This window comes from Ctenopharyngodon idella, chromosome 15, assembly GCF_019924925.1.
Source record: "Ctenopharyngodon idella isolate HZGC_01 chromosome 15, HZGC01, whole genome shotgun sequence".
NCBI lineage: Eukaryota > Metazoa > Chordata > Actinopteri > Cypriniformes > Xenocyprididae > Ctenopharyngodon > Ctenopharyngodon idella.
The window spans coordinates 25,977,617-25,988,986 of NC_067234.1; the positions used below are offsets into that span (position 1 = coordinate 25,977,617).

Sequence of the window (11,370 nt, forward strand, 5' to 3'; positions counted from 1 at the left end):
TTGGAATGCAAAAATATTTAATCTGAAATATTGCCATAGTATATAAGCAACTACAAATCAAGAACAAAAATACGGTAAGCTCATCAAAGTGTTTTCAGGTTGTTTGGGTTTAATAAAATGAAGGCTAATCATGAAACTAATTTGCCCAGGAAAAGATATAAACACTGAATAAAAACATTTATTCGGCATTCAAACATATTTATACAAGCTGCATAACGGAAGCATGACAATTTATTCACAGTGGGATGAATACTCAGTCTCTGACAGATCACCTGAGGGAAATATTGAAATTGAGGGAAATTAGCTTGATGCCATCTGATACTTTTGAATCACATAATAAAAACAACGAAAAATGGCACATAAAATCTTACTTGTTTGGTAGTAATCATACACTTTAATCACAGCTGGCTTGAGATTCTTCACTGGAAGAATCTGTTTTAATTGTAACTGGTGACTGACTGCAATATTTTTTGGAACCTGCAGGAGGATAAATAGTGGATAAAACATGTAAATGAATTACTGTATCTTATCATATGAATGTTGCTGTTCTCCCACCTCTTTCAAATATATGATGACATGATCATCTTTAGAATCGACCCGTTCCACAAGTGATGTACTTGAAGTGCTTTGAGGTTCAAGCTGTGAAAAAAGTGATTTTTTTAGAAATAAATATATGATTTTCACATGGCCAACAGGAGAGCTATTTTTTTGTAAGCTATCATGCTGTTCATCGAGAAGTGAGCAGGACAATATCGGCCATAGCTGCACCATCTTACAGTAGATTCACAGCGACAGTACAGTAAATCTAATTATGAATCACTTCACTTAGTCAAACGCACCATTGATGTATCAGCTGTAAATCCTGACAAGAGTTTAATATCCACAATGACCATGTTAGTTCTTGCCTGTGGACCATCATATCTGGAAAAAAAATAATATCAACCATCAGAGTCCATGCTGACTGAACTAAAGCCATAACCAAAATCATGTCTTATAGCATAAAGTTACTGTTCTTACTTCACAGTGAAATTTAACAATAGGTACTGTCCCAAGGTTTTCTTGCAATCTCCCTCAATCTTAGCGTCAATGCTCAATGTTTTAGCTTCAGTAGGAGTGGGAATGTTGTAGAACTGAGCCATCTGAGGGAGTCAACACAAACAAAAATAAATTAATGAACCATTTCAAAGCAGAATAACCACAAAATGCCAAGAGAGAAAGTGAGTGTGAGTAAATGAAGCTGAACACACTACAGACCTGCACAGACACACAGGTCGAGCCCTTCACTTCAATGCTGTATTTGGCTGGAACGCTCTGCAGCTGCTTCTCCTGGTACAGTAACTTGTTGTCCTGATTGACATCAAAGTGGTGAGTGTCTCCTGCTGATTGGACAGTCACTGTGCTGGAGCCGTCAGAGCTGAACACTTTGGTGGCGTACAAAGACAGAGCCTGAAGAGCCACTACTGTGTCCTGGGAAATAAGTATTCAGTATTCAGTAATGTCACTTTTACTCATTCACACCAGCACATTCAGCAATAGTGTGTTTTATTGGAGTAGTTTGAGTAACCTGTGTGGAGGAGAATCCTCCATAGGCATTCTGCTGCTTCACAAGCCAGCTGACAATCCTGTTAGCATAGCCCAGATCAGCTGTAGTGACTGAATCTGCAGTGAGAACAGCTAGCAGCACATATGAGCTGATCTCCACTGCCAGAGAATCAGAGTCATCAGCAGATGCAGACTGAGACCAGTGGAGATGAGACCCTTAAGGACAAAAGACACATGTGTAACTCAATGAGTGTGACTGAAAAAAAAGAAAACAATAGTAGTCATAAACGACAAGAGAAAGTCATCAGAAACAAACCACTTACCATCTGAAATAGCAACATCCTCCAGTTTCTTGAAAAGCTGCTGTCGAGTGACCGTGTCTCTAGCCAGACTGAAAGTGTAAGTGAGCAGAGCAGTGGTGTAAGTGTTTTTGACATCCTCAATGACAGACCTCAAGCATGACAAACCTTTACTGACGACAGGATCCTGTGACAAAAAAAAAACAGAGAAACAGACGCTGTGAGTGTCATTTTTCTATGAGTTTATACTGTGTTTCCTGTAGATGAACTTACTGTGACTGGAGTTTCCAGTTCAAGCAATGATGCAGTAATGTAGGCAGTCATGGTCACATTATCATTCACTCCACCCTGGAATATATGAGAAACAGAAATAAAGACAAATATTCAATTTATTCTCAGGCCTGGTGTCTACTGGTCACAGAAAACTTTAAGAAATAAACAAAATACCTTCATTCTGTTGTTGAACAGTCTTCCCTGCTGGATAAAACAGCCATCTGAATCCCGTCTGTTTATTAACCATTCTTTTGCACTCTGAATATTACGTGGTTCAATATATATGTATTTCTGTGCTCTGCCAAAAGACCTCAGGACAAAGGCAGTCAACCTGGTGGTGTGGTAATATACACAATGTCATTAGCTGTAGCAGTAAATTAACTCCAGAGTTAAACGAAATTAATATTTAAAAAAAAAAAAAAAAAAAAATTCTTATCAAAGAAAATTTTAATATTTTTTTTGACAAAGTTTTTACCAAGTATTCCCTTCTCCGTAACCAAATGTGCTGTATGCTCCATCGTCATGCTTGTAATTCAGTTGTCTCTGGTATCCTGTTGAGTTTGACAATGATTACACAGTTCATTTGAGTTGACCAAATGTGTCTGAATTCTAACTACTAAACAGTCTCAGTATTTTCTTGACATGATTTTTGTCTCTCACCGCTCTTCAGGAAGTCTGTGGCTCTCTCTCGGATGGCTGAGGTGAGCTGCTCCGTGTTCTCCAGATACTGCAGAATGTAAATATTGGGAGAAAGAAGAGCCATGTTTTGTTCCCCACAGCCGTACGGCATCCGTAATAATCCATGAAGATTCCTCAGTGCACGACCCAATATGTCTCCTATAAACCATACACAGGTTAAAATACATTTTTATAATCCAAACCCAATGTCCTCATTTCTGCTTGTATTTGTAAATGTTACCAATGACTGAAACAGTGGATCTGGCTGATCCCTCTATCACATCTTTAGGAAGAGTCAGAGCCACTTCCTCTGAGAGACTGTCACCTGTGAACCAGACAGACAGAAACACATATCAGTAATCAGCAGAGTAACGCTATATGCTAAATATAGTCTGTGGACCAACCCTTTGGACACAATAACCAGCTGTGAGTCTCAGTCTTTTCAGTTCCTTCCGCCTGCAGCATAAAACAATCACATCAACACATCATACTGATATAAGTAGCATTAGGATCATGGATAAATGATGTCTAGAAGATGTTTGACGTGCGCTGACCTGTACGAGCAGACTTCGTGTGACCGTGTCAATGCGTCCTCTCTCTGGGACGCTCACAATCTCATTGTCACACACAGTCTGGGACGCCTCTGCCTCTGCACTGACTGTAATATTCAAGACTCCTACAACACAAGACATGTGCATGAAGATACAAACATTGAGAAACAATGATTCAGACTGGAAAACTCACCAAGAACAGAAGGAGTGAGGATCCATTTAAAGGTTTTTCTTCCATTAGCACATAGACAGGATGAATACTGATCATCAGAGGCTTTGAGAGTGTAGTCTGAGGAAGGAGCTGGAGTCACTTTAACCTGTCAATCAACCACACATGATTAGTGGCATATTTGATAGACTTGATAAGACTGAGTGTGAAATCTCACCATGATGCACTTGGACAGATAGTTGAAGACAGTGGCCTTCAGCTCAAAGATCTCCCCACGGATGATGGAGTAAGGCAGAGAGAGCTCCAGGAAGAAGGGCTGGAAAACTGTCAGCTGAGCAGGAGGAGCCAGACCCAGACCTTCAGAGGACAGACAGAAGGCCTCCGTCTCCCAAGAGGTGATGGTGTCAGGAACTGTGACAGGAACTTGAGCTGATCCAGAGTCCCTGTGGAGGAATTACAACAATAGGCATATCTGATTCTGACTCGGCCATTTTTCCTGTAATAAATAACATCATTCAGCACACAGATGATAAAAAAAAAAAAAAAAAAACTGGATTCAGAATCTGCAAAGCAAGCAAGATAATTTCTGTACTGTGGGTGTGAGGGGAGATGATGTATTAAAGATAAGTAATAAGATAAATATGCTGTTAAATGTACTAATTACGCTTCACATACCCCACTTCAGCAAGTTCCCAGATCCACGTTTCTGGAAAGATGGTCCGAATCGTCACTACTGGAGAATCTCTGTTAGCACCAGAATCACCCCCTAATAAATGCGTCCCACTCATTGGATGACGATAATGATACATCACTGAAAAGAAAGGTGATATTTTATCATTTTAAGTGATAGGTATGTGAAAACTCAGTCAAAATAACCAATTCTATATACGTTCATAAGTGAACAGCAAACAGAAGGCAGATCATCATTTTAATACACATTATTTTATTTTCATTCAGATTTGTTTTATTGTTGTCAGAGATTTCTAGTTTCAGTTTATTTCATTTTTATTTTAGTTTTTGTATTTTAGTTCTGCCAAAGTTAATGCGTTATAACTCCAGAAAAAATGTAATCTTTTTCCTACTACATCACTATAATTGTGGAATTGTTTCAGAATTTCACAAATTGAACATTTTATTTTTTAAAATATATTTTATTACAAGCACCTACATATTTAAACAGCTTGGATTGTAATCACAGTACATGTACCTTCACCATGGTATCGGTGATACGTCAATCCTCTGTATGACAGACACGGAGGGACTCGCACATCCAAATTTGTTGCCATCTTCAATCCCACTCTCTGTCAAATGGCAATGATGAACCACAGTAAAAGTCATGAAAATACAAATTATTTAATTAATTAATTTGTACTTAATTGTCAGTATAATCAAGTGGGCTTTTTATGCATTACTTACCCATGTGCAGTATATACTTTACCAATCATTATCTACTGCACTGCCACACATAAAATCCACCTGTTACCTTGAAGGATTCATAGGCGTCGTCTGTTGGCACAGCTCGACGGGATCTCACATGCAGACACTTCTGCTCATCTTCAACAGTATAAGGGTAATATGACCCCGATTGCACTGGCAGCAGGTTGAAGATCTGTGACGGGACCACGTTCACACACTATCAGTATAATTTCTAAAAATTCAACACTTAATAATTAATGTAATTTTGTAAAACTTTAATTCCATTTTGGTGAGAAAGAATGATGATTAGCGTTAAATCTCCTGAGATCGGGATGTCAGTTTAAACACTGATGGATCATAGCAGTAAAAACTAAAGTCTGTTATCACTAGATTCACACTGTAGATTCCCACTATGCAGACACATTTAATCAATATTAAATCTGAAAGCATCTACACCTTGTCAGTATCCAGACGTTCTCCTGGCTTCAGGATCAGGACGCTCTGATCTACAGCACTGAGGCCGCACAGTGAACCCGGCTGAGCTGAGAGCTGGAGAGTGTTTTTCTCACCAGGAACTGCTTTAGCAGGAGAAAACTGCAGAGACACCTGTGACATACAGTCAATAGGGTTTATTTTAGAAGTTAGTCAGTAATACAGTTTAAAATGGCTAATTTCTAAAGCTACAATACATACCTTGTTTTTGAAACACTTTTCAATGTCGAAATTTCCGCTACCAGCAACAAAATTTTCACTGGGCAGAACACAGTACGCCAGAATCTGCACTACTGGAGCCAGATCTGCACTAATAGACAGTTTGAATGACACTGTGCCACTTGCTACTCCATTAGAAGATTTCACTTCAACCTTCTCATATCCATGATGAACAATCACTCCTCTGGACAAGACCTAAAACAGACAGATGACACTCTGATAACAAACTGACTAGTGCAGCCAATTAACACTGTTAAACAAAAACATCTCTGTAATAATGTACACTGCACATGTTCTCACCATATAGATAATGTCAGTTTTGAAGTCTTCAACAGTCTCTCCAACAAAATAATACTTGATGGTGGCTGTAAACTCAGAGTCACACTTTAATGGTTGCTCAGTATTCTCTATAATCAGTTCACTTAGTGTTGGATTGAATGGAGCAGCAGGCTGGAAGAGCCGAACTGGTTTTATATCTGCAGAGATGTAAGGCCTGTTGTGGCCATAATAATGGACCTCTGGATAGACACTGGCCTGACAAGTGAACAAAGAATCAGAAATAACTCATGCAATTCAACTCTTCTTACTTAAAAAAGTAAACTAATTGAATACAAACTCTCTTACAATCAGATTAATATCACTTTTAGAAAGACTGGATGTATTAAAAGAGAAGCTGGCCAGTCCATCGCTGTCTGTAGTGAGATTTAGGAGCAGTTTTGGGGACCAAGTGTGACCCTCCATAAGATAAACCTCTTTGTTTTGAATTGGTGCGCCTTTGAAATCTGAGAGTTTGATCTGTTGAAAATAAGATTTTAAAAGATTAAATTAAGGAATAATTCTGTACATATCAATGGTGTTAAACTGAAACTGAACTGAACTGATTTTAGACTTACTTTTCCTTCTATAACTGATCCATGTTCATATGTTTTGGGCAGGTCAGTAAATGTGACTTTACCAATTTCATAAGTGAGAGATACAGATTCAGATTTTGTCATGGTGATCTCTGTCAATAGTAAAAACACCAGAATAAATATTTATTCAAATAAAAGTAAAACATCAAAAATGAGAAATTCAAGAAATGTATGTAACGGGGATCTGACCAAATCCAGCAGCTCACCTGTTCCTTCTTCTGTAACCATTGCCTCAACACGAAGAGAATTCTCCAGACTGTCGTTTAGTGTGGCGTTGAAAAAGACTGATGCATCTAAGGTATGGATGGCACAGCCTGTCTTTTTTATCTAATTATAATGAATGAACACAAACATAGCATATTAACTAAAGAGTGGTTTAACTGGATAAATGGAGGAAAGATAATGTGCCATTAATTTACTTGTACTGTGTTTCAACTCACACACCTCGATGGTTTCCTCTAAACACACTGAATTGGTGTGATGGGTAAGGTAGGACAAATTATTACGACACACTTTCACCCATGATTTACCAGGTACAGGCTGTCCGTAAGTGTATCTGTGAAAAAGGTACAAGCAAATGATCTACAGCCCAGGGTTGAGTTCAGCAACTAATATATTAGGATGGGGGTTACAGTAAGTAACTGACCCCAGAGAGAAAAAAAAAAAAAAAGAACGCAATTAACAATTAAATCAAAGTAACTTAATTGTGCCAAGAATGGAAGAACACACTGCTCTCTTAATGCAGGAAATAAAATAAACCACTCACTTTCCGCAAACCTCAATTATCAGTTCGTCTTCTTCAACACGTACTTCATTTGGGCTTTTTACAGTAACTTCAAACTTAGGCAAAACTAGAAGTCAGAAATTAGAGTTATTAGTAGTCTAATTAGATATTAATATACAAACATATTATTGAAATTCTTCCCATGCACTGCAAATGGTTTGTTTTTATGACTTACCATATTTTTTCACCTCAAAATTATGTGAGATCATCCTGTCACTAATAAAAGCCTTCAGTTTGTACATGCCTTGACGGGCCTCTGGGTTTAATTCATAAGAACGCTGCAAAATCCACCTTGTTGAAGAAACATTTGTCCATTGACCAATCCGGTTACCTCGACTGTCCTGTTTAAAACCAAAGACACAGTGCAGATATTTAGTTAGAGTCAGCTACACATATCCTGACTATCAGTGAAGAAATGTTTAATTAGCCTACTGAAAACTGTCATGAATACGGCTCCCGCGGCACCTCCTCCCGGCCGCCGGTTTTTTGAGCTACTTCCTCCTGGACTACATTACCCATAGGCCCTCATTCCTGGGACTGATTGCGCACACCTGCACTTCATCACACTCACACTATTTAAGACGCACACACGCATCCATACACTGCAAAGTCTTGATTTGCCCCGGTGATCATTACTGAATGTTTTCCTGTGGACTGTTACTCTGTTATTGTTTGGACTGCTTATCTCCTGTGAACCTCTGCCGCCTGCCCTGAACCTTGCTTGTTTTCTGGACTGTGTTTGCCTGCCGCCTGCCCTGAACTCTGCCTGTTGTAAGACCCTGAATCTCTGCCGCCTGTCTCGACCTAAGCCTGTTTCTGTTTACGCTACTGTCTTGCCCTTGTCTGCTTTGTGCTTTGTTCTCACAATAAAGAAACTGTAAATGGATCCTCACGCCGTTGGCCCATCATTACAAAAACACAATAATTGCAAATAAAACAGAATTTCTATATTGTTAATAAGATTTAAAAGGTGTGTTTGTTGTGACTGTACAGAAGATTTGGTGTTCTTACCTCAAGAATCACTGTACTATACTGTAAAAGAGAAAATAGTAATTAAAGATTTATTTATTAAACGTGTATTCAACAATGCAAGAGAAAACAAGAGCGATAAAGATGCAAGATAAACACATCAGACCTGCTGATCAAGGGGTGCAAAGTTTGTATCCATGGTAACAACTCTGAAGTTCACTGTAAAATAGAAATGTGTATTAAAAAATTCACTTTGACGTTTTCAGCTCTTATGTAAGGGACAACACTTACAGTCAGTATTTTAATGACCGCACTGTGTGTAAACGTAACCATATTAGGGATCAAATACAGGGTTGACAACTGTATTTTGCTGCTGTGTGAAGGTGTCTTTTGAGCCAAATTCGACTGTCACAGCAGCCTGTTTTGTCCGTCATTTTACAAAAAATTATGACCAATTTGCACCGGCTGACCAGTTAGAATCAAGTAGGCCTATACCAGAAAACTATTATCATGTAACGATCTATAGCAGGAGTGTCAAACTCCTGGAGGGCCACAGAGTTTAGTCCCAACTCTGCTTCAACACTGTTTTAATAAACCTGAAGAACTTGATTAGCTGCATCAGGTACATTTAATTTAGGTTGAAGCTGAACTCTGCAGAGCTGTGGCTCTCCAGAAACTGAGTTAGACACCCCTGATCTGTAGTATCTCCAGATTTCATATAAAATAAAGTCATACAGATACTGATATCAAGAGATTTACTTCATCAGTTATTTGTAATTACAGTATTTAGGCTGATGTGATACACCCATGTGTAATCACAAGGTAATGTGTCTTTTGGTATTAATATTTATTTATTTATACATTTATTTAATTATTTATGTATTTATTTCTTTATTTATTTGACAAAGAGTTTATTGTACACTGAGTCATTAATTATCACCACTTAAGACTGAAGTTTTAAAAGAAAATACAACTGTTGCCACTAGAGGGAGTCCGTTGTGGGTTGCTATGGTGATGCGCGTTGTGTTTACTTCAGACGCTACAAGCTGCGTTTGAGGAAAGCCGCTGATCTTTTCTTGTGTTTACTTCTCCTGATAATTCAGGTATATATTCATAAAAAAAATGAAAATATGTGCCATTGCCATTATAAGACATGTCAGTTCACATTTCCTATGTGTTTAAAACTAATAACTTGTTTGTGTTAAATGTGAAAGTTACAGGGTAAAACGGTTGATTGTTGTGATTGTAGTCAATTCACATGTAAATGATACATTTTATTTCAGTATGCGCTAATTTACTAATATAAAAATGACTCGGAAGTGTATATTTGTATATTTGTTCAGACTTAGAGTAGTGTAAGTAAAACAGTTTCATTTTAAAAGATACTAATATAACAGTTAAGACAACAGATGTGTGAATAGTGTGTATTTTGTGACATTGATAATTATAAAGTCAAAATGATATGATGTTATTAAAGAGACGCTACAAGCTGCGTTTGAGGAAAGCCGCTGATCTTTTCTTGTGTTTACTTCTGATAATTCAGGGGTTTTGTAATCTGTTTACGTGTTCCACGCCCGGGACTCGTAACACTGAATATATGTGAGGGGATTGCTCAAACACACACCAGATGACCATTCTCGAGTTTCCAAAGCACCTTATCCTTATCTGCTTTCCTTATCTTTTCTTCTGCTCCTCTTTTCTGTTTACAAGTTTGTAAATCCATTGAACTGTTTACATACTCTTTTACCATCTGCTGGTTTGTGCAACCTTTGTAATTTTTGACCTACGGTGCTGCATCAGCTTACTGCATGATATTAACATGCTTTACTTAAGGTATATGCGTTACATCAGCTGTGATCAGGGTTTAGATGTCAGTGACACCAGCATTATTTACTGAGGTTTAGCCTTTGATTTAGCCTTTGAAACAATCACAGCTCACCTGTCTGTCCTGGAATATAGATGGGTTTATCAGTCTGGATAAAGGTCAGAGGATGGTAAGGCTTGAACATGACTTTTCTCTCTTCAGTCATCTTGAAAGTCTCTCCCTGAAGTTCAACCTTCATTTTCTGTACTGATTCTGCTTCGACCAGAGGAGCCTGATGAGAAATAATATCCTGCATTCACAACCTGCCATCACAAAAACTAGATGCATTATGATGAAAATGTAATTATATATTCATAATAATGTGCTAATGGCAGACCTTGAAGTTAAAGAAGCGATGAAACTCTTCTTCAGCTTTCTCCTGCAGCAGTAAAGTGCTCTGGTTACCATGAACCAGATGAATGTTCATGACAAGGCTTTCATTGGGCTTGAGAAGACTTGCACACAGTTTGGCCTCAGATCCAGACTCGATCACTGCAGGAAACGTCACCATGAAAGATCTGTCCAGAGATAATGATCATTCAATATTGCCTGAGTGGTTAGATACAGCAGGAAACATTTAAAAAATAAAAAATAAAAAAATAAGTGGGAGTGAAAATCAATGCAGTTAATTTGCTATTTATCAATTATATGAAAATTCAAGAGCAAACTGTGTAATGATGTCTGGTGACTTAATTTATTACTTTTCATGTTTATTCAGAACAAGATTGCCCTTGAAAATACACTGTCATTAATTATGAATGATCTTACACATGCCTTAAGTTGTCATTCAAACAGCAAACGTCTACTGTGCAAAACAGATCAGTTAAATAAATACAGGAGAAATAATCAAGACTTATCTTACACAATGACTAATGGTATACTAATAATTTATTACACTTAGATGCATTATTATTAGTGTCTTTTGGTACCGGAACTTTAAATAAAAATTACTGGAATAATGTTGCTATTCAAACAGACACAATAGTGAATAATAAAAGCCTTCCTCAGTAAAAATTGTTAAAAACTTACGGCCTTGATGTTTGTCCATTGACACAGATCAGGAGGAAAGAGAGCAGAAGGAGCCCTTTCCAACAGCAGCTGAAATTCAGAGCCATGATGATGAGCGCTCATCCAGGTCACGAAAGGAACTCGACCGTCTCTTTTAAAGGGACTCTCATGCTAAAGGAGGTCCTTCAAAACATT

At 37.9% G+C, this 11,370-nt stretch overlaps 1 protein-coding gene across 1 annotated transcript; it reads right to left on the minus strand.

The window, feature by feature from the left end:
* Nucleotides 1-89: 89 nt before the first annotated feature.
* LOC127495318 (alpha-2-macroglobulin-like) lies at nt 90-11,363 on the minus strand. Its single transcript, XM_051862067.1, has 34 exons — nt 11,197-11,363; nt 10,505-10,685; nt 10,243-10,399; nt 8,470-8,522; nt 8,346-8,366; nt 7,510-7,675; nt 7,317-7,401; nt 6,995-7,106; nt 6,757-6,877; nt 6,533-6,642; nt 6,264-6,434; nt 5,940-6,173; nt 5,622-5,834; nt 5,385-5,534; nt 4,996-5,121; nt 4,720-4,813; nt 4,188-4,323; nt 3,730-3,955; nt 3,537-3,660; nt 3,347-3,468; nt 3,197-3,248; nt 3,034-3,117; nt 2,775-2,951; nt 2,590-2,665; nt 2,289-2,445; nt 2,115-2,189; nt 1,866-2,028; nt 1,565-1,758; nt 1,255-1,467; nt 1,018-1,139; nt 840-921; nt 556-639; nt 372-477; nt 90-272 (listed from the first exon to the last, which is right to left on the minus strand). The coding sequence occupies exons 1-34, from the start codon at nt 11,280-11,282 to the stop codon at nt 232-234; spliced, it is 4,314 nt and encodes a 1,437-aa protein (XP_051718027.1). The 5' UTR covers nt 11,283-11,363; the 3' UTR covers nt 90-231.
* Between the last annotated feature and the right edge of the window lie 7 nt (nt 11,364-11,370).

Bases quoted from the DNA above. Each gene is read 5' to 3' on its own strand.
- LOC127495318 (XM_051862067.1), bottom strand. From the start codon at position 11,282: ATGGCTCTGAATTTCAGCTGCTGTTGGAAAGGGCTCCTTCTGCTCTCT. The intron at 6,878-6,994 runs GTGTGTGAGTTG...CATTATAATTAG, and splicing joins GTTTAGAGGAAACCATCGAG to ATAAAAAAGACAGGCTGTGC. The intron at 640-839 runs GTGCGTTTGACT...CTTTTTTCACAG, and splicing joins TTACAGCTGATACATCAATG to CTTGAACCTCAAAGCACTTC.